At 41.5% G+C, this 23707-nt stretch overlaps 1 protein-coding gene across 2 annotated transcripts in view; it reads left to right on the top strand.

Moving 5' to 3' along the window:
* The window catches only part of FLT1 (fms related receptor tyrosine kinase 1), a 162483-nt gene that overhangs the window by 47253 nt on the left and 91523 nt on the right, over positions 1 to 23707 (top strand). For both annotated transcript variants that reach the window (XM_075919213.2, XM_006138918.5), the window contains 6 exons: positions 6896 to 7058; positions 7143 to 7279; positions 9748 to 9922; positions 13952 to 14069; positions 16226 to 16395; positions 16805 to 16964. In XM_075919213.2, coding sequence (XP_075775328.2) covers positions 6896 to 7058; positions 7143 to 7279; positions 9748 to 9922; positions 13952 to 14069; positions 16226 to 16395; positions 16805 to 16964 — 923 coding nt within the window. The remainder of the gene's footprint in view (positions 1 to 6895; positions 7059 to 7142; positions 7280 to 9747; positions 9923 to 13951; positions 14070 to 16225; positions 16396 to 16804; positions 16965 to 23707) is intronic.

Genomic DNA, 23707 nt, shown 5'->3' with positions numbered 1-23707 from the left:
CTCTTTGTGTAAAACAGCAGGAAATAGTGAGACAGAACTCAAGAAAACTGACGAGCTGTTCAAATAAGATACACGGGGCCAGATTTTCAGCTGGTGAGAATCAACATTGATCCACTGAATTCAATGTTCCATTGTCTTGGCTGATTCACACCAGCTGAGATTGGACCCTTGTGTTTTAACTTAAGTCAGAGGTTTTCAGAGTGCAGTGGTTCATGGGGCACTTGATTGTAGTAGTCTGTGGAGACCCAGCTAGTGACATGTTAACTTTCCTCCTTGTTTCCAACTGGTAAATCACATTAAAGGAAGCTAAAAATACAGAGAAAACAAACTGCTTGAATCTAAAAGTGATCTCTTTAGATTAAAATATTTTTTATTCTGGAAATCAATGCCTTGGCAATGTGTGGAGCAGGGTTGTGTAGAAAATTAGATGGTTGTAGAAGCAAAGAATAAATGGGGCCTGGGCGGAAGTGTGTATATTGTGGAATGAAAACCTATTTTTTTAGATTTTGGAAGTAGAGGAGTTAAACATGTTTCCTTGTTCCATCTTAAATCTCATTGTATTTAATTCCTAACTGAGGAAGTTTAACTTTAAACCCGCTACCTACAAGGAGCAAGGGCCCCGATAGCCTCTGTGGGCCCCAGGGCAAGGTGAGGGAGGCCTGGCTCTGCACTCTCAGAAGGGGCTGAGCCTCAGGTGGAAGGGGTGGGGCCAGGGGCAGTCTGTGCACCTGCAGCATCCCACACTGCCCCCCACAACCCTTAGAGCTGCCTGGAGTGCGTAGCGTGGTGCCCCAGTGGCGAGTTCAAAGCGCCCAAGGCTATTGTAGCAGCAGCGTCAGGTACGAACCCTGGACTCCTTTGAATTGCTGGACCCCAGGGCAACTGCCCCCTTTGCCTCCCCAGGTTGGTGGGACTGACAACGATCTTTTTATAAATAAGTTTCTCCTATTCCTCCTTTTCTGATGGATAAGGTTTATACCCTCCCCGCTCCACTGCCATGGCGTGCCCACTATGCTTACAGCCGAAGTTTGTAATGTAGGATCATGAGGTTCTATGGCACGAAGGTCAGATGTAACACCGTTAATAAGGGAGGAGGAACCTGGTTCCATATACTTTTTGCATTCCAGGAAAAAGAAATGTGCCTCCCTAGTTCATATTAGCATTTCCTGGAATATGTAAGGTACAGGTGCTTAGATGATGTACTTGATGTTTTGTCATGCTATGAAACCCTTACAGGTGGATATAGACTCCAGACATATTTTTTGATTATGTAACAATTAAGAGATGCCTGACATTTTTTTCACAACTGCAGTCATAATGCTGGCAAAGCAGTTGTTCAGTGTTCCATTTAGTAATGACGTGAAAAGCCAGGATTCCTGTTCCGGAACTTCTGTAGCTGGAAGAACAGCATAGAGCCATTAGGTCGCTATCCTGTGCTAAAAAGAATTCAGAAAATCGGTTCTCAGTCACATTTCACACTTCCTAGGGAAGTGATTCGTCCCTCTGAAGTGGACTAATCCTGAAGTAGTGGGAAGACTCTGCCATTCACATTTTGTTTATTTTAGTATTGTTACCTTTTAGTTTCAATGATGCAGTGTGGGGAAATTTTATTATTCGTGTTTTGTGCTATGGATGAAGTTAGCCAGTGAAACAGCTGATGTTAGCTAACGATATCAGTTGTACAGATATAATGGCAGCTTTATGTGAGTTTTGAAATGCATAGCTGCTATAACTTCAAACTAAGGGTATGGGCCTATGTTTGCATATTGCATAAGATGGCAATCAATGCACAATGAAAATCCAAAAAAATCTTACAGCCAGGGATTAAGACAGTACAGTGGATTGGCAAAGGAAGATGGAACCCTTCTTTTCTGGGTCACTACTTCAAATCCAGCCAAGGTCTATAGTGACTGAAAGACTTTTTCTCCTTGTTCGATGACTTTTGGAATTAGTTTTGGTTTTGGTCTAATTCTTAGTAGCCAGACTCACCAACTTTATATAGTGACCTCTAGCGAAAGGTCAAATGGAAACTACAGCAGCTACAGCATATGCCTTTCCCACACCAGCAAGGTAACATATTGGAAATGTATCTTACTACATTGTCAGGCCTTCAATATTGTATTGTGCTGGTCCCATAAGTCCCCAGACAGGATCTATTGTACTAAGTGCTGTATACATATGAAGATAGTGCCTGCCCCAGAAAACTGACAAATGGAAACAAGAAGAAAAATGGGTGACTAGGGTAACTTATTTGCTATGGTGATGTGGGAGATATAAGTACCATAGGCTAAGCTGACCAATATTGTCTCAATGTTTTCTTGTACTCTCTCGTGTCTCACTCCTTTTATTGTCTCTTTAATATTTACATAGTAAGCTTTTTGGGGGCAGGAGCTGTCTTTTTGTTCTGTGTTTGTACAGCATCTAGCACAATGGGATTCTAGTCCATGACTAGGGCTTCTAGGTGCTATGGTAAAATAAAATAACAACCACCAAGTAATTCTGGATCATCTCAACTCTTTCTGAAAATTAGTCTCTGGTGGTTTTCTGCAGGCAGCCTGGAAGAAATGGAGGGATTTGAAGGAGGAGACAGTATTGGCTCAGTCAGAGTGGCTCTGTGCATCAGGGCTGCATGGAGACGCTGGTAGGGAAAGTAGGCAAGCAGGTCACAGAGGGGAGTGGCATTGGTGGAATGGAGTGAGCACCAAGCGTGGCTCAGTAAGATACAAGAGTAAATGCCCAGGGATGGGGAGAGTTGTGAAAGGCCTTACAGGTGAGGACCTGGCCTGGTTTTGTTCTTTCCAGCTGGAAGAAAACCTCAGCTCTCCTCTCCTCAGGGAAGCTGATCCACACAAGTGGCAGTTTCTGATCTGACTCAGCCACAGCAGACCAGCTTTGCTATGTAGGATCCCAGAAGGCTTTGCTTTCATGTCCTCCCTCTGCTTTTAACTTTCATTTGTCATAGATTTTAGTTGTCTAATGTATCCTTGATGGCATCTGATGCTGCCCATACTTGACTAGTCGATAGGCACTTCCGCATTTTTCCTTTGAAATGTACAAGAGCCCCTAATGCAGAAGTCCCACTGACTCCGGGCTGCAGATGGGTGCCTGCTTTGCAATGTACAAGGGTATGTCTACACTGCCACCCTAGTTCGAACTAGGGTGGCTAATGTATGCATTCAAACTTGCAAATGAAGCCCAGGATTTAAATATCCTGGGCTTTACTTGCATGTTCCTGGGCGGGCACCACTTTTAAATGCCCGTAGTTCAAACTACCTGCCCGCGGCTACACTCTGCACGGATTAGGTAGTTCAAATTAAAGCTCCTAATTCGAACTACCATTAAACCTCCTTGCAGGAGGAATAACAGTAGTTCAAATTAGGAGCTTTAATTTGAACTACCTAGTCCGTGCAGAGTGTAGCCGCGGGCAGGTAGTTCGAACTACGGGCATTTAAAAGTGGTGCCCGCCCGGGAACATGCAAGTAAAGCCCAGGATATTTAAATCCTGGGCTTCATTTGCAAGTTTGAATGCATACATTAGCCACCCTAGTTCGAACTAGGGCGGCAGTGTAGACATACCCCAAGAGTCTCCAAAGGGGGCTCTTATGCATTTCAAAGTCATGGAGCCCAGGGTCAGTGGGGGATTCAGAGTCCCACGCTGACCCCGGGCTCCATGCTGCGCTGCATGCCGCATATAGCCTGGGGTCAGCTGGGGACTCCCCAGCTGACTCCGGGTTCCGTGCAGTATTTTCCTGGGGACCCGGGGTCAGCTAGGAAATCCCCAGCTGACCCCGGGTTCTGGGGAAATGCCGCTCGGAACCCAGGATCAGCTGGGAACTCCCCAGGTGACCCTGGGCTCCACAGCGCTTTAAAGGGGCAGCGCTGCAGAGCTGAGCTGCGGATCAGCTGTGCTGCAGCTGCCCCTTTGAAGTACCCCTTCCCCCCTTTGCTGCCTCTATCTCATAGAGGCAGCCAGGGTGGGGATTGACTAGTTGACTAGTAGACAGATTATCTGATAAGAAAATGCTTATCGGATAGTCGACTAGTCCTTTACATCCCTAGCCCACACATAGTTTTTATTTTATTTTTTTAAAGAGCCTCCAAGCTGCTTATGTAGCTCTCACCATTCCTGAGAGGTGCCAGACTAGCAAATTGTGCATGGGTTTGCATTAGAGATGGCTGGATTCCTGGAGCCCGAGGAGTCCCAAACTATACTGGGTCTCACAAAAATGAGATTAAGTTTGCAAATGTTTGTTCTAGTAATTTAGATTTTCTCCCTCGACCTGCACCACTCCTAGGGAGATCCAGTGTTACAAGCTTTTTTAGCTAAAGGGAAGCATGTGCTAAGTATTAAGGCTAGATGAACAACACTTTAAGCACCAAAGCTAGGCTAATGCAAATTTATTAACAGACTGATTAACGAGCAGGAATTCCTCTCCACACACTGTGGGCAGCATCTGCTTGTGGGGCTCCTGTGGAGCCCGTGACTGCAAATTGAATCCTCCTCTTATGTCTCAGCAGGACACCTGGGGGAATGAAGCAGTGAAACAATAAGGACAACCTGCACCTCCCCTGAGCCAGCAGGGGGAAACCCAGCTGGGTGGCTTGGAAATAGAGCAGTGAACTGGTTAATCATACTGTTTGTATGTAGAAACAGTAACTACAATAGCGCCATCCCTAGAATATAAGTCACTGCTGAGTGTCAGCCAGCAGGCTATAAAGTAATGGACTGTGCTTATGGGTGTAACACATACATCCCGTGATTTGCATGCTTATTATAGCTTCTTATCAGATGTTGTAAAGATAAGGAATTCTATTCTAGTGCAGCACTTTTGTGCTAGCTGTAATTATTGTTCCTTTTTTCATCATTCATGTCTGTCAAAGGAAATGGCAGGAGATGAGTGAAGGGGATCCTGAGGACAGCTTTAGGCCTGTGCTGAATACTCAGTATCCAGGGTGCCACATTTCAAAGGGAAGGTGTTCTGTGCAGGAAGAAGCCAACTAGTCACAAGCCCCCACACTCTCGGCATCCATCCTTAAGGCTTTGGCTGCAGGAGGACTAGGGCTGGCCTGGAGATGAGCTCTCTGATCAAGCAAGGGGAGAGGAAAGAGGTGGAAGGGATGCAGCAGCAGGGGGCAGAAAGAAGTGGCAGTGGGAGGTGCTTTGTTGACTTGGGGAGGGGAAGGGTACAACCATTCCTTTCTTTCAAAGCTCAGCTATGAGTAATCTTAAAAATGTGCAGTTCTTCTTTCAAACGTGTCAAAAAATGTGAATTTGTGTATTCCAAGCCTTTTGCCCATTACTGTGTTTTGAGAAGGGGGATTTTTGCTCTAAGAACCAAAACCATCAATGGTTTTGAAGGTCAGAGGATGTTAGGAAATAAGTAATTGTCTAATGATGATGTTCCAGATGCTACACAATGAAAAGTATACATAGGAGGATGAGAACACAAGAATTCTTAACATGTTTTTGCATGAACCACAGTGCTGATATAATATTTTGCCTTTGCAGGTTTTTGTTGTATCAAAATGGATTTAAAATTCAGAAGGTGATCATAAGAACATAAGAACATAACATAAGAACGGCCGTACTGGCTCAGACCAAAGGTCCATCTAGCCCAGTAGCCTGTCTGCTGACAGTGGCCAGCACCAGGTGCCCCAGAGAGGGTGGACCGAAGACAATGATCAAGCGATTTGTCTCCTGCCATCCTTCTCCAGCCTCTGACAAACAGAGGCCAAGGACACCATTTCTATCCCCTAGCTAATAGCTTTTTATGGACCTAACCTCCATGAAATTATCTAGCTTCTCTTTAAACTCTGATATAGTCCTAGCCTTCACAGCCTCCTCTGGCAAGGAGTTCCACAGGTTGACTACGTGCCGTATGAAGAAGAACTTTCTTTTATTAGTTTTAAACCTGCTACCCATTAAAATATTAACTGCTGCCACTGACAGAGCATTTGATTATTTCCAAACTGTAAATCTCATGTGCGGAGGCTAAACTGTACTTTTGTGCCTAAAGTTTGAGAGATGACTGATGATTTTGGGTTCTTCCGTTTTTGGATACTCATTAAGGATGCCCGATTTTCAGTGCTAAAGATAAGGCCCAATTAATATAACTTAGTTTGGGTACCAAAAATCACTAATCACTTCTGAAAAACTAAGCCCACAATAGCCGGTGGCTTTCTTCATTTTCCAGTAAGAATTACAATTAGCATGCTTGAGGAAACTCTGCAGCCTTACGATTCACAGGTTGTGTTCTGTGATAGTTATGAGAAGTATGTACAGTATGATGTGTCAGTCTGGGAACATGTGCACATCTTATTCACACTTTTTGCTGAAATAGTCCAGTGCCCATGGAAGATCATAGAAATTAAGAAACTCATTAAATTGAATCTGAGCTGGCATTTGTTAAAGGCACCAAATGACAGCAAAAGAAGTTGATCTGTCAGCTGTGGGGGAAAATGCGTATTTGTTTTTCAATAGCCACACCAGGATAGTTAATTACAAAGTCTGTCTGAGACAGGCATTTTGGCTGCCACTGAAAGCCAATAGCATTGCATACTAAGCTCCTAAGGCCAAGCTAATGCTAGTGTTAATCTTCTGTATATTAATTTACAACCTATAATAACTAGTGTAATGATGAAAACAATGAACCTTCACATTCTGCACCTAGGTTTTCTGAATTTAACATAAAAATGGACTTGAAAATATGCCTAATTAAACATCACCATTTGTGACTTGTTGACTGGCTTTTTTTTTTAATTTGTTTTTTAAATTCCTTTTTATTAGGCCTCCAAAGGACATATTTTGGTGTGTGTGTGTGTGTGTGTGTGTGTGTGTGCGCGCTCTGTGGAAATAAAAATGGATTAGTTTATAAAACATGTTCTTCATTTTCAGATTCCACTAGAAACTCTCATTCCTGATGGAAAGACAATAATTTGGGATAGCACGAAAGGCTTTATAATACCAAAGGCAACATACCAGTTCATAGGTCTCATGAGCTGTGAGACAACCATTGATGGGCATAAGTATAGTACGAAATACCTAACACACCGACAAAGTGAGTAGCATTCACCTATCTCGTGCTTAATCACATGGCATTATGTTGGTGTAATGCTACTCATGTTTTGTTTGTGATTTACAGGCAACACAATATACGATGTCCAGTTAAACACCCCGAATCTAGTCAAATTGCTGAAAGGAGACATGCTTGCCATTAACTGTACAGTTGCTGCAGACTGGAACACAAGAGTTCAGATGACATGGAGTTACCCTGGTGAGGTGAGTTATTTGGTTTGCATGTAGAAATGCTAGTTATTTTCTAAAACAGCATCCCATTAAGAAGCAATCCTAACAGGAATTTTTGTCTGAAATGATTGCCATACTTGGAATTCCATTGTCATGACCCTCACTGACATGTCTTTTATTGGTTTTTACAATTATTATTTTGTTTAATTGAATAAGTAAACATGTTTACAAAACACAGTGTAGTATATTGCATAATCAGGAGTGAACAATAGAATTGTTTCATCCTTGGGAACATCTTCTTGGGTTCAGTGAAGTAACAGAAATTTATCATCCTGTGCCAAGTTCTCTTTTGTAACAGAAAACTTTTCAGTTAAACCATCTTTCTAAGGCCATTCATGTAAAGGACTGGCAGACAGTCAGGCACCCGACTCAAGCATGTTTAGAAAAGATATTACAATTCAGCTAGCCAAGATCTCATTTGTTAAGTGTCACATGAACAATTCTCTTGTTTTGACAACTACAAGAATGATCTTGAATGTATTTCCCCTCTCCCTCCACCTCCTAGATTGGGAGCATCCTCATAAATACTTGTCATTTACAAAACAACTGCCAAGGAGTCCGTGTTAAGCTGATAAGAAATTTGACATTCGTTTAAAGTTTACAGCTCTCAGTCCTTTCATGTCAGTTTGATTTATACTGTAGCTTCAAGTCATGATCATTTATTATGTCAGTCATTGTGCCTAATCACAACCTGAAATTATGATTACACTATGTAAGAATGATTACCATGTCAGCTTCTAGTGTACTGTAATTGCTTTGATTAGCATTTTTTTCATCTCCGAAATAAATAACTTAGCAACAAACAAGACTCTGAGCATGTTCAAGTGGCACCCTGTTGCCTTGCCAGCTACTGCTTACAATCACACTTTGCACTATGAAGTAGTGGTTTGTTTTCATTTAGATGCTAGAGCACTCACTGTTTTGCCAGACAGTAATAATGTTCTGAGTTAAATAAAAGCTGAGGCCAAACGCAGAGGAGGAATTACAGGAAATAACTCCTCAGCTTCAGTTTATCTTCTGCTCCACCCTAGTCTCTTGCCAAATCTTGCCATTTCTCTCTGTGTAATGTTTCCAGAATTCTCAATTCCCACTACTGACACGCTGGCACACACCTTATCTACTGTAAATCTGCTCCTCTCTGACCTCCTACATCTTCTCCATTTTATTCAGCATGCTGTATCTAACATAATCTTCCTCTCCTGTTGCTTCAACCCTTTCCTGGGACTTCTTCATCATCTATCTTGTCAACAGCATTCTCGTTCTTCAGCTTCATTTCCTAGGTGCCACACAACTCAACCTCTGCCCATATCTTAGATCCCATTTCCACCCACTCCCCTTTTCTGAGCCTTACAGTTGTCAGTATTGAAAGTTGGGAAGTCACTATGTAGCCACCTACAGAAGTGGTAAATGCAATACCGGAGCATTGAATACCTGGATTAAGTGTTAAATTCAGGGTTGGAAGGTGCACAGGGTTAATACATGAGCCTTTCCAGGGGCGTTTCCTGTCTTTGGGGATTGGACTCTATGGCTATGTCTAGACTGCAAGCCTCTTTCGAAAGAGGCTCTTTCGAAAACATCTTTCGAAAGAGAGCGTCTAGACTGCACGGAGAAATTTCGAAAAAGCAGCTTGCTTTTTCGAAAGAAAGCATCCAGTGAGTCTGGATGCTCTCTTTCGAAGAAGCCCTATTTACATTGAAGAATGCCTTCTTTCGAAAGAGGAACTTTCGAAAGAAGACGTTCTTCCTCGTAAATTGAGGTTTACCGCCATCGAAAGAAAAGCCGCGTTCTTTCGAATTAATTTCAAAAGAACGCGGCTTGAGTCTGGACGCAGGGGAAGTTTTTTCGAAAAAAGGCTACTTTTTTCGAAAAAACCCCTGAGTCTGGACACAGCCTATATGGGGAAATGTCATTCTGGTTCACTCATGCAGAGCAGAGGACTGGTTTCCCTCTGAATTGTGGGACCCCAAATCCACAACCTCCTTAGGATTTAGTTCTGCCATGATAGCTACACAACAAGCATGGCTAGCTAAGACCTGCATTTATTGTGAATGCAAAGCCAAACAGCACACCTCTGTTCCAGTAGATCTGGAACATAGTGAATATCAATCAGATCATCTTGTTCGATTTAGCTCTCCCACTCCTCTCCAAGCCCCTCTTTCTTGCAGAGTGAGGATAAAGGAGAGTTAAATGGGCAGCTGGGCTTGCTAGTCCTTCCCTGCCCCATTGCACTGGAGCCAGGGAAATCTGCCCATGTGCAGTGAGTCCCAGTGGCAACTCTCACACTGAGCTCCGCACTACTGTTAGCACCAGAGCAGAGATTCTGTGGGGAGTGCCAAAGGATGAGATTATTGTGTCATTTTGGGGATTCTATGGCCCTGCCATCAAATTATATGATTAATAATTATTAATAATATATTTGATTTGCACTTCTTGCTTTCTAGGCAGACCGCAGAGCATCTATAACAAACCGCATGCGCCAAAGGAATACAGATGCCAATATTTTCTACAGTATTCTTGTTGTTGGCAAAGTGCGTGATATTGATAAAGGCCAGTATACCTGCCATGTGAAGAGTGGACCATCAATCAAGTCTGTTAACACAACAGTCCATGTTTACGGTAATAGATAGTGTGCATGTGTAGAATGTTTCATGCTCACATTCTGTGTTCAAGGCTAATCAATGGTTAGAAACCTTTTGTACACAAGCACAAAATGGAGGTTTTGGCAAGCCGGCCATACGAAGAGAAAATAGCATGGAAACAGAATGGCTACGTCTACATTGGCACCCCTTCCAGAAAGGGATGCAAATGTAGCACATTGGAATAGGCAAATCCGCGGGGGATTTAAATATCCCCCGCGGCATTTGCATTTTCATGGCTGCCGCTTTTTTCCGGCTTGTAGATAAGCTGGAGAAAAGCGCCAGTCTGGACGTGATCCTCCGGAAAATAAGCTCTTTTCCGGAGGATCTCTTATTCTGGAGGATCTCTTTCAAGTACGAATAAGAGATCCTCTGGAAAAGAGCTTATTTTCCGGAGGATCGCGTCCAGACTGGCGCTTTTCTCCGGCTTATCTACAAGCCGGAAAAAAGCGGCAGCCATGAAAATGCAAATGCCGCGGGGGATATTTAAATCCCCCGCGGATTTGCCTATTCCAACGTGCTACATTTGCATCCCTTTTCCGGAAGGGGTGCCAATGTAGACGTAGCCAATATGTTCCATTTGGTCGAAGATACTGTTTTATTTAATTGGCAGTAGATAGCTTACTCTAATCACTAATATGATCACTTTTGTTTGCAATATGTAAGAAAATTCTTCATTGGTCAATACTGTACCATAAAGACTCCCAAACAAGAAACAAATCTTAATTCAAATGGAAGAACCCCAATGCTTCTTGTCTGCTTTTGTTACCTGTGACCAATGGTATGCAAACCAATTAGCCCACAATACTGTTTTTGGCTCTTGGCAGTTCTTTGTATGCTTAGGAGAACTACATCTCTACCTGCATACACAGTTCATTCCTTACCATCCATACATGGAATGTAGATTGATGTGATGCACTCTATATGGAACTACACCTTGGGACAATTCAAATGCTGAAGCAAGTTCAGGCTATTGCAACTCCTTATGAAAAGGGGGTTCAGCCTGAGGGCATTAAACCAGCTGTACTGGCTTCCAGCTGGAAATCAGCATGTTGTTTTAACAAAGGGTGCTCTGGATGGTTTGGGAACTGCTTACCTGAGAGATCACTGTTTCCACCATGATATATACTGCTCCTGCTGAGGTCAGACAATGTTTGGAGCTCCCTGCCTTGATGCTAAATGAAAGGGGGATGCTGGCAGGCTATTCTCTAAGATGTTTTCTTGGATTAAAACTCACATCCCTTATTGATATGGGCAGTGGGTGAAGCTATTGCTTGTGGAGGAAAGCTCCCAATCTGTGCCCCCCGCCCCCGTACTCCACCCCTGTTCTGCCCATTCCCACCCCAAGCCTACACTGCCCAAGCCCTGCCTCCTTCCTGTCTCCTTCTCTTCTCTCCCTTTCCCTGCTCACCCCTTCCAGCCAAATCCCTGAACCCAAATGTAGTAAATGACGTTCAAAAAAAAATCCTCTAACATTTCCTTCTAAAGAAAATGGAATATGTTTTCCACTGCATGTCAGATTGTGAAGACTGGCCATGCAGAAGATACCTAATTAAAAGTTCTAAATTTGGGAATAAAAAAATGTCAATCACAGATTTTTTGATATATCCTGAAGTTTGTCAGAGATTTATTTCCAAAATTTTGTAGTAAGGGCAAGTCAACTGTCCTGCTGTATACAACATTGAACATTATGGAGTATGTGATGCAGCTCTTCTATTTTGCATTTTCTTAATCAACATTTTTAAACAAATATTATCATTTAAATGTACTCTTAAAGCTTCATAGTAATCATTGCTGATTACTATATATTTAATGCACTGAAACAAAGACATTTTAAATTAACCAGTCAGAGCAGTTTAGTATGTTCATAATAATGTTCATTGCTTTTAGAAAAAGGGAACATTAATTTATTTTGTATGATCTCCATAACAATAGACATGTTTATGAAATTTCACCATATGTTAAAAATGTTTCCAAAGATTTTAGGCATAACAAAGGTACTGATTTTGGTGGAGGATTCTCTTAAAACTAGTTCATTATATAGTGTGAAGTGAAGAAAGAAAAACTCATTTGTCCAGCTATCTGGAAGATATAGGATGTTTAAGGGCTCTCTTCAACAGGGGGGTGAGGAAAAAAGATTAGAGAAGGAATGGACAGAAAGACAGGAAAACTTTGGAAACAAGGTTTTTGTACAATATAAATGAAAATGAAAATGTGTATTTTAGGTAAGGGAGGTCTTTTGAAGAATTAAAAAAACTATATGTCTTTAAGGCTAAATCTGAATTCTCAGATTGTGTATCTGTAATATAATGCAAGGATTTTGTTAAAGATGCAATTTTATAATCTTCACCAACAAACTAATGAAATATTTAGAGCAAATATTAAACTAAAGTCCTGTAGATATATTACAGTAATGCAGGAATGCACAATTCTTTTTGTCAGTAAATAAAGCAACTGACATTATATATCACCGGTTTGGCACATACTTGTTAAATGGCTTTATTGCCACTTACTGGCTCTTTCACAGGTTTAGTGTTACGCTAAAAAGTCAGACAAGCTGGAAGGCTTTTTACTTTTAAGTTTCTAGTTCCCCTCCTGAGGAAGACTCACCAAGCTGCCTCAGTTGCTGTGGGAGCCTACGGGAAGGGTCAGAATAGGGAGGGGAGAGGCTGAGCACTAAGACCCAAGGAAGCGTTGCCTCATCTTGCCTCTTCTAGCCCCCACCCATGCTTATTGGCCAGAACCTAGTTTTGTTCTGGGCATGAGGCAAAGCCCATCTTTTTTCTCTCTCTCTCTTCTCATGTTGTAGAGGAGGGCAAGTGCTGAAGGTCCAGATGGTTATACTCATGGGCAGGGCTCGACAAACCTCGGCAAAATCCACTCGCCAGACCCGCACTGCGCATGCGTGCACCGCCGGTGAACAGGGCGACCAGCTGAAATCTACTCACCATGGGCGAGTAGATAAATGGATCTGTCGAGCCCTGCTCATGGGGATTACTGTCTGTTTTTAATCACGAAATATCCTTATCCAGAGCAAATTTAGTTGAGTTTTTATAAATTAGAATAAGTCAGTCTGAAACCCTCAGGATCTGAGCTTTCAACTACAAGGTTTCTCAGTTCAAAAGTAGGTTTTTAATCAAAGAAGCTGAAACTCTTTTTTACATTTACGTTCTGGAGATTTGTTTGAAACTCAGTTTTTATGGCTGCAAAACATTCATTCCTGACACTGTTGAGAAGGATGGTATAGAAATGTACATTGTAAAGGAACCAGAAAAAAAGGGGGGAATCAGCACTTTGGGCCCAATCTTCAAAGGTTTGTTTGAACAAATATCCTTCTTGAAGTCTAGGTAAAATCTGGCTGATGATACTAAAACACTGAATTGTGACTTGCGTGCATCATTCTTAATCTTATCCTTGATACTCAAAACATAGTTAAGTATAGACCTGTCTGCACTTTCAAAGGATGTCTATAACCCATTGATCTGTCATATGTTTTCCTTTGTTCCACACTTTAGAGTTTTTAGAAGAAATGTAAGGAATACTCCATATATTACTTTGCTAGGCAAACACATCATTATAAAGATTGAAAGATGGGACAATATCTAGTAATGTAGTTATACAGAGTGAATTGGTTGGACATGCTTCTAATGGGGTTATGAAGAATTTTTTTGTTTCTTTTTGTGGAGTTATGTCTCTGATGAAGATAAATAGAATATTTCTTCCTTTGGAAAAATGTCCTTTGTAATGTATAGCTAAGTTTATAGGCCATGGGCCAAATCTCAAATTTCTGAATGTTTGTACTGATCTATTAGGTTTTGCAACGGCTAAATAGGTCACTGAAAATCCGATAACTCAGACCCCAAAATCCATGGATGCCCAAATGATCAGCGATCCCTGTTAGGCACCTTCTTGTAAAAGATCATGATAACATATGTTGTATTGTCTGTAATAAGTATAATGCCTGATTGAGCATCCATCTCTTAACTACCCTATATTTTGTCTTTTTAAGATAAAACATTCATTACTTTGAAACACCGAAGAAAAAGTGTGCTTGAAACTGTAGCTGGCAGAAAATCCTATCGGCTGTCAATGAAAGTGAAGGCATTTCCCTCACCAGAGGTTGTATGGTAGGATTACAGTTACTTCCACATAGATAAAGGAACTCTTGGGTGGGAAAATAACATCTTTGCTAATGTTTAATGATTTGACTTTCTGGTAAAATGTTGAAGCAAGGTACCCTGATATGGAAATGATTATAATATTACTACTTTTATTGCACATCAGAGGATTTCAGAGTACTCACAAATATTAATTAATTAGGCCCTTATCCAGCAAAGCACTTGAGCATGTACTTAACTTCAAGAACACGAGTAGTCCCATTGAAAATCTGTGGCTGATGTGGGGCTAGAATCCAGCTGTCTTGACACCTCTCTGGAACACAAGACAGTCTTCACTCATATCAGCCAATGAGACTATTGGAATAAAATAAAAATGTCAGTTGAAACTAATGACTGGGTTGCAAGAATCAGCCTTGTAAAGTATTGCTAGAAGTTGGCTAAGTTTTGTAGTGGCCTACAGTTTCTATAACAGATTTGGTGACTTGACGTGTGTTTTTTTTTCTCAAATGCACTATATTAAGAAATCTTTTAAGAAGTTTTTTTTTAATTAAACCAAGCACCTTTATATCAAACAATGTTATCTGTTCAAGATCACCATTATTTTTGCTTAAATAATTTTAAATGGCAATAGCTTTGGCTTGATTCATTACACTGTAACAAAGGGTGTGTGGCAAGACTGATTAGGAAAACAATCCATAAGTACATGAACAGCATGAGTTCACTGTATTCTTAGCCAGTATTTATTTTTACTTCAAACATTGTGGTTTTTTTTCATTTGCTGCTCCAAATGGAAAATTAATACATATATGAAACTGCTACAAGCTGTTATTAAATCCTTTTATTTCTATTTAGTGATCTGATTTCTTGACTGTCCATGTAGAAACAAAGCTTCTGAAATGCAGACGGATACTGAAAACTAAATCTAGGGTTACTAAATAGATAAGATTGCCCTTACCCATGTAAAGACTACAAGACCTTACTCTAAATGTTTCTTAGAACATAACAGCATAATAGTTTGTCCAACAATTTAGTGAACTAAGTCACCATTATAGAAAAGTTATTTGTACTCTATTGATAATACATCAGTCTTACTACATCAAGCTACGGAAGCACCGTTGGTGCCAACTATAATATTTTGAAAACAATATTCCGTTTAGAAATAACTACATATATGCAGTATTTTCTTGAGTTTTTAACAATATCTGCATGAACTCAATAACTGGTTCTTGAAATTTAATAAACCAGTTGCTCTTTTCCCATCTGAAATTATGGTCATGCATGTGATATCACAACTCTTTATTCAGGAAAGTTTTATGATGTCATTATAAAAGGGGTTTGGGACTGGGTCATGAAGACTTTACTTTTATGAGTAAGGGTTATTCCTATGAGTGGTCTCATTGATTTCACTGGAATATCTATGTGGGTGTGGGAGTGAAGGATTCATCCTTATGGTATAAGCAACTGAGGAGCTTGGACTGTTAAGACACAAAGAACCAATTTTCCACACAAACATACTTGTTAAAAACAGATCTTAACAGTTAAATATTGTAGAGGCCTGTTAGATCATATTACTATTAACACATAAAGTTCTCATTGTCAAAGTCCATTGTAAATATTTTACAAAGGAGCACCTTTTAAATAAAACAATGTAGGTGGTGCTGTGCTGAGTGTCACAATGCTGGACTGATTCAAGAGCCTAAGTCCCCTTTGAAAATGAGCTTTAGGTCATTTTGAGTCTAAAGTCCATTTGTCACTGGAAGTGCCTAAGTCCCTTTTGAACATGGGATTTTGGCTCAGTTTGGCATTCTGATGCTGAAGGCAGCAATGCCAAAATACCCTTATAGAGTCAGGCCTAGTTCTATAGAGACCTGATCCCTTCAATGATGAACATGCTGCTAATAAAGCATGCATCAGACATTAAACAGATACTTAAGCCTAGTCAAGAGAAGACACACATCATGGAGGAACATAGGATATTTAAGCAACATTATTTCTCAAAATGCTCTTTTCCATGTGATTTCGTCTGACCATTGAAGTGAAAGCTTGGCCTGCCATGGATGAACATAGCTGAAAACATTTCAGCATGAGGATGTTCACATTCTAGTGTACCATTACTCTGAATAGCACCAGTTTCATAATACTATGTTATAATGTTCTTTTAACAGGTTAAAAGATGGGTTACCCGCTGCTGAAAAGTGTGCCCGCTATGTGGCTAAAGACTATTCATTAATCATCAGAGATGTTGCTGAAGAGGATGCGGGGAATTATACTATAACACTGAGTATACGACAGTGGAACTTGTATAAGAACCTAACAGTCACACTCATTGTAAATGGTAAGTTTACAGTATAGTATCTGTTTAGTTATTAAACATATTGAATGGCCAGATTGTCAGTTAAGGCTTGATCCAGGATGAATCAAGTCAATGAGAAACTTTCCCATATACTTGTTGGAAGTTAGATCAGGCTCCTGGTGTAGATTGGCAGAGCTACTGTGAAGTTAATGAAACTACACTGATTTATATCAGGTCGGGATCTACGTTTCTCATTACATTTTTCCACGTTACAGTGAGATGCATAGGTATTACAAATGTTTAAGTACTTTCCCCCATTTCTGTTATTTCAGTTCCTAAGCGGGATGGCTTCCTAACTTCCCACTGTGCAGGATGATTTTACGTTTATGTTGACAGAGGGCAGTAGAAACTCAGCTCCTTCTGACTTTTGTTCTATTTGTGCATTTTGCAGTGAAACCCCAGATCTATGAAAAAGCAGTGTCAACATTTCCTGATCCCAATCTCTACCTAGTGGGCAGCAAGCAAGTGCTGACTTGCACTGTTTATGGTATTCCTCAGCCTACAGTTACGTGGATATGGCATCCTTGTAGACAAAATCATTCCAAAGCAAGGTAGGACAGCTTGTTTACTTGTTCTCTCCCTGCCCCCTCAAGACTACAATGATCAGAATAACTTCTTTCTTTACAGTAAGTTAAAAAGCTTGTAATTACAGTAGAGAAATCAGCAATTTGTATGATTTTTAATCACTGTCTTTTAGATTGTAACGTATCTGGCAAAAATGTAGTTTCTTATGTGAAACATGCCATAAGTGGGACTTTCTGCATTTTTACCTTACAGTTACATGCAGAGCTAATAGACAAACTATTAGGCTATGTCTACGCTGCAGGCTTTTTGTGAAAGAATGGCTGTTCTTGCGCAAAAACTTGTGGAGCGTCTACAATGTATGTGCATTCTTGCACAAGTACATTTACAGTAAAGTGTCGGAAAAGAGGGCTTCTTGCACAAGAGTTATTCCTCTCCCCACGAGGAATAAGCCCTCTTGTGCAAGAGCTCTTGCACAAGAAGGCAGTGTGGATGGGCAACAGGGGTTTCTTGTGGAAGAAACCCCTATGGATAAAATGGCCATCAGAACTTTCTTGCCCAAGAGAACATCCACACTGCCATGGGCGCTCTTGCACAAATGCACATCTCTTGCGCAAAAGCACGTGGCAGTGTGTATGCGCTCATGCGCAAGACATTTTGTGCAAGAACTCTTGTGCAAAACAGTTCTTGCGCAAAAAGCCTGCACTGTAATGTAGCTTTAGTGTATATTATACACATCTAATCATGCATGTAATGTCCACAGGAAATAGCAAATAAAAGCAAGCATACTGTACATACATACTCTGTAAGGCTTCTCTTTTAAATTCAAGTTATAATAGATGAGCTCCCCTTTCTTCTTGAAGTTCCCAAGGGATAATCTGCAGAAATGTTTTCAGGATATTTTGAATTCTAAAAGAACAAAGGCAAATTTACCTTCTAATACTTTAGTGGATAGAAATGTCATAAATCCACACCTGCCAAGAGCTTACCTCATTGTACATTAGCAGTATAAAACATAACATAAAGACTCATGTGATATTAAAACTCAGCTAATCTTTTGTATTCAAAGTCTCCTTTCCAACCTATTTTTATTAATAGTTTGAACACTGCCACATTTTGCCAAAACTGGGCCTAACTCATGAAGACTAACAGAATCTTAACTAAAAATAATTGACATAATAGAATACAAACTACTATTGAAGGATGCACTCCTGGAAGATGATGGACAATTATTGTCAATTACCAAGTTCTTACACACATGCTTAACTTGCAGTGTATAACTGGCCCCATTGACTTCAGTAGGACAACCCATGTCTCAAGTTAAGCAGATGTTTAAGTGCTTTTTGGATCAAAGCCAAAGTGCTCTATACTTTGTAGGATCACTCATTAATTTTTCTATTGTATTTTTCTTTAAGATTATGCAAATGAGAATCATTTGCTGTACTATTTTCACCAACAGGTGGCACCAGCAATCTCTACATTTGCTTTGGTAAAAAAAAGTTGTAGTTCTACATTTCACCAACAGTGTTTCCTATATGTGTTATATTGGAAATATGAGTTTCAAAACTGTAATTAAATATGATATTTTTACTTGTAGGTAAGGCATAAGTGAAAAGAAATTGCAATGGTCTTTTCACTGTGCAGTTCCCAGTGAAAGCCATGTAGAGTATGATGTTGGGTCCTTTTATTTGATCTGAAAGTTTATACATATCTTCATAATTTATGTCAGCTTAGTTGCACTATTTGGTGCCTAGGAGAGGTTGAACCAGGTCTTCACCTATTTCCTACTCTCCTGCCCAGGAGATGGAGTAGTTAATGGCCCTGTTGTAACTGCTCTCTCTCTTGTACAAAGATTAGCAATGCAGGTAGCCTGTACAGTCTAGTAAAAAGATAGATTATGGCCCTTTACTGCCCTGTGTGGATGCATAAAGTAGCTCCAAACTGAGCTTTTAGTGTGTTACCTTTAGGAGAGATTACAAGATTGCCCAGGCTCTGGGGGAGGGCCAGCTCTGTGGACCTGGAAGGGGTGGGGCCTCGGACAGAAAGCTAACTCCCGTCCCCAGCTAGACCTCAGAGCTGGCTGGAGTGCATAGTGCAGGACTCTGCAGAGCACTGTGTGGCAGGGGCAGATATAGGACAGGGCGAACAGGGCGGCCGTCCCGGGCCCCACGCTTAAAAAAGCCCCGCGCATGCGCCGTGGCAAAGGGGGCCCCGTGGAGTTATGCTGCCCAGGGCCCCGCAAAACAGTCATCTGCCCCTGCTGTGTGTTATTTCTATCGTGATTGTAAAGGGCCTGGGGCTCTAATGGCGATAGCGGCCAGGAGACCTGGGCCCTTTAGACTTGCTGGGCCCTAAGGCAATTGCCCTCTTTGCTCCCCGCTGTCGACGGGCCTGGTTGCCTCCCATTCCTGATGCATCACCAGAGATGCTAGCAGCATTCCTGATTGTTTGCTTCTGCCACAAGTTTTTGGCTCTGTAGCAAAGTTGCTGCTCCAGTACACTGCCTCCTGACAGGCTCTAGCATTGTAGCAACTTTTGCCTCAGTTTCTCCTACTGTCCTTTGGCTACCTGGGTCTGTGGCCTTATCACTTCAAAGTCTACACCTTCCAGGGCCACGGAGTCCAGTATTCCAACAGGAATACTGAAAATAATTGAATGTTCAGCCCCACTGAGCTCAGCAGGCTGCCTCTTCCTCACAGGCAGGCCATGACTGCTCTGGTTTGTTCCCATACCTAGTCCCATTTTCTGTGCCTTAAACAACCCACTGCCCAGGGGCTGGCACCCTCCTCCTCTGACTCAGCCGGTTAGACAGGCTGCTGCGGCTGCTGTTCAGGGTCTCCTCTCCGCCCCTCCCCCAAAAAGCTTCCTGCTCACCTTGTGTCCTTTTCCCCTCCTTTTTCCTTCTCAGCCAGCTTTCATGGCCGCTTCTCAGTGAGGGAGAACAACCCAATTCCTCCTCACTCAGCTCCTCATGAGCATCCCTAGTTTTTCCCCAGCAGGACCTAATCACTGACCTGTCACAGACTGGAAGCCTTAAGGGCCAGTAAGCTTGTGACACGCCCCAGTTAAGGAAGACACTTGTGTTATGTCTCACTGACTTTCACTGGGACTTAAGGCTGTGCTTAAAATTATGCAAGTGATTCTATACTTTCTTGAAAAGAAATGATTTCCTGAATTTTGTCCTTAGTGGTTTTCCTGTGCTGCCCACTAACACATAGACATCACTCTCCTTGAGCTGAGCCATAAGGCCATGATCTTCTCTTCTTTTTAAGCCTTTTAGACCAACTTTAGTGTGCTATATATTAAAAATGTCTAGGTGTTGGTTGGTAGACCAAAAGACCTTTGAGGATTGTTAATGTTTAAAAGGGAGGGAAGCAATGTTGATTGTAAGGTTTATCCTTCTTCCAGCTCTTTGGCTTTTGCTTGTCTTCTCAAATTGTGAGCTCTGTTGTACAGACCATAATTATACTCTATATTTAGACCATGAATAGCACTTTGCAGGTCCTACCAAAATGCAAGTGAAATTTAATATTAATTGTTTATGTAAAGTGTGTGCTTGGAATTTTAAGGCCCTGTTCTCCACACACTCACTTCAGCTATATGAGACTTCCAGCTGACATTGGAAGGGACAGTTGTGCAGAAAGGCTGGGATTCTGGATGCAGTTAGATCCCTTGTCTGTGGAGGGTCAAATATACATTTGGGTGAAGTATGCCAGCATTTCCATGTTTAATTTGGAAACTGCAGCACACAAAATTAAAGCTACATTTTTCAGACTTCAGATGTATAAAGTTATGTACTGAGCTCCAGAGTTTGGCATCTACATAAAATTGGTCTGATTTTCAAAGATGGTGACCACTGGCATCTCTCCTTGTGAAGTCAGTAATAGAAATGTAGCTGTGTGAGTCTGGTCTAGCTGAAACAATCCATTAAGATCAACATACTGTGCTGACTACAGTGAGAGACTCTGCCTCACACTAACCAAGAAATTAAGGTACCACCTGATAAGTATCTTATACAAGAAACAGAAAAGTCCTGTTTCTTGAGAAGTCAGTGAGAGCTGCAGGTGTTCCCCTTTTCTGAATTTAACTGCTTAACTTTAGGTTCCTAAGTCTAAAAATGTTGCTTTTTTAGTGCCAACTTTGTGTAGTTAGCTCTGTCAGTGTTTATTTATATGCACAGATGTAAATGTTTGCACAATCTACTTGATAAACCCCACAATTATTTGTACTAGAGCAGTTACTAACAGGGCTGAGGGCCCTGTTTTGGTAGGTCATCAGCATATAATTTAAAAGCCTTCCATCAAAAGATCTTATAGTCTAAGCCCAATTTCTGCAAAGATTTCTGCATATGATTAACTTCATACAAAATGAGTAATGCCATTGAAATCATTGGAACTGCTCACAATGCATGAAGTTAAGCACATGCTTAAGTTTTTGCAGAATCAAGGTGATCACCTGAGCACCCAGTATTCAAGATATGGGCATGACATGGATTTATATAGAGAAGTGTTTGCTGTGGGACTCCCATTCAAGTCAACAGGAGACATGCCATTAATCTTTAGAAGCTAGTTTCTCAATATTAAACATCTGCTCAGAAGGACTGTTAGTCTGGGCAGAAGTTACTAAGGAAGGCCCAGTGGGCTACTGATATTGTTCAGTACAATCACTTGTTTCCTCAGCACTGATACAGTCGTATCCTTGGGGAGTTTCTGTCTCTGGACAGTCCCACATTGATCATGGACAGCTAAAGAGATACCCTCATCACATTTTGACTGAACTTTGATTGGTTTGACCCTTCTGAACTTGTAAACACACACAGCCCTGGAATGATTTAACTCCCTCTTCACAACCCTTCCATTATGTTTAGCCCCAAACAAACTGAATACCAAGAGAGTAACCTACGCCACTTCCCCAAAGAGCAACTCTGCAAACACAGCAACATTATTATGTTGAAGGAGTGTGGTTGCCTTGAAAGCTGATTAATATTTTGGAGGTATCTATAAAATATTAGGCACTGGGTAAATTGGGGTCTGATTCTCCTCTCTTTCACTGATTTTTACCATGGTTGTAGGCCCATAGAGAATAAATAAAGGAGTTAGGCCTCTGAGTAAAATTGTCATCCTTTATTTGGCCCCATTAAATGAAGTAAGGAGGCCAGAGTGGTGTAAAAGTGGTGTAAAAATATGTCCCAGATCAAAGACTTCTCTCACTTTCAGGAACTGAAACAGATAGCCCGAGGCTGTACTGAGAGAACCCCCCTCTTAAGTCCTAAGCACATGTTCTTTCTTCGGCCTGATCTACACTAGAGTGGGTAGGTCGGCTTAAGGTATGCCATCCAGCTACACAAAATGTGCATCTGGATTCAGCTTACTTTAAGCCAAGCCCCCACAGTGTTTACATTGCAGGAGGCCAACAGGATCACACCTTCCATCAGCTTCCCTTACTCCTCGCAGAATGAGGAGTACAAGATGCCAGCAGGGACCACCCTCAGACTACGTCTACATTGGCAAGATTTTGCGCAAATACTCTTTAACGCAAGAGTTTTTGCGTTAGAGTATTTGCACAAGAGAGTGTCTACACTGGCATGTGCTTTTGTGCAAGAGATGTGCTTTTTCACAAAAGCATCCGTGCCAGTGTGGACCCTCTCTTGCGCAAGAAAGCTCCAATGGCCATTTTAACCAAGAAATTCATGTTGCTTGTCTATACTGGCCTCTTGCACAAGAACAGTTGCACAAGAGGGCTTATTCCTGAGTGGGAGCATCATAGTTCTTGCGCAAGAGGCACTGATTTTTTATATTAGAACGTCAGTGTTCTTGCACAAGAACTCGCGGCCAGTCTAGACAGGCAGCAAGTTTTTGCGCAAAAGCGGCCACTTTTGTGCAAAATTTTGCCAATGTAGACTCAGCCTCAGTGTTCTATTTGGGAATCTACACTTGACCCGCTAAATCGAACGCTAGAAGATTGACCTCCCAGGGGGGTTGATCTTCTCTGTAGTGTAGGAATGCCCCTGTGGCCTTTGGAAAAGTGCATTAATAAAGGATTGACAGTCTTGTGCCTACCTGTAGAAATAATGTACATAGGATTCCCAGGGTTTTCAATATTGTGGAGACTGTGAGCAAGAAAAGATAAGGCTCTTTGATAAAAAGAAAAAAGCTCAGGCGCAACAAATGAGGGCTGTATCTGTTTGCTAACAGATGTGATGATCTGGGTTAATGGATGGTAGAGGAGCACATCGATCCTACTCAGTTATTATGGCCATTTTAAAAGGTACTCTTTGTAACAAAGCAACCACAGAATTGAAGATATTCAGGGTATGTCTATACTTGCAGCCTATTTCGGAATAGGGCTGCAAATATAGGCATTCGGAATTGCAAATCAAGGCCGGGATTTAAATATCCAGTGCTTGATTTGCATCTTCCCGGCCGGGCGCTATTTTTGAAATTTACAAGCCTGGAATAACTGCCCGCGTCTACACGCGGCAGTGAAACGGGCGTTCGAAATAAAGCCCTATTTCGAACTACCTGTTATTCCTCCTGCAATGAGGTTTAACAGGTAGTTCGAAAAAGGGCTTTATTTCAAATGCCCGTTTCACTGCCGCGTGTAGATGCGGGCAGTTATTCCGGGCTTGTAAATTTCAAAAATGGCGCCTGGCTGGGAAGATGCAAATCAAGCACGGGATATTTAAATCCCAGGCTTGATTTGCAATTCCGAATGCCTATATTTGCAGCCCTATTCCAAAATAGGCTGCAAGTGTAGACATACCCTCAACTTT

The sequence above is a fragment of the Pelodiscus sinensis genome, chromosome 1 (assembly GCF_052426305.1).
Source record: "Pelodiscus sinensis isolate ZL-2025 chromosome 1, ASM5242630v1, whole genome shotgun sequence".
NCBI lineage: Eukaryota > Metazoa > Chordata > Testudines > Trionychidae > Pelodiscus > Pelodiscus sinensis.
This window is presented reverse-complemented; position numbering and strand designations above follow the sequence as displayed.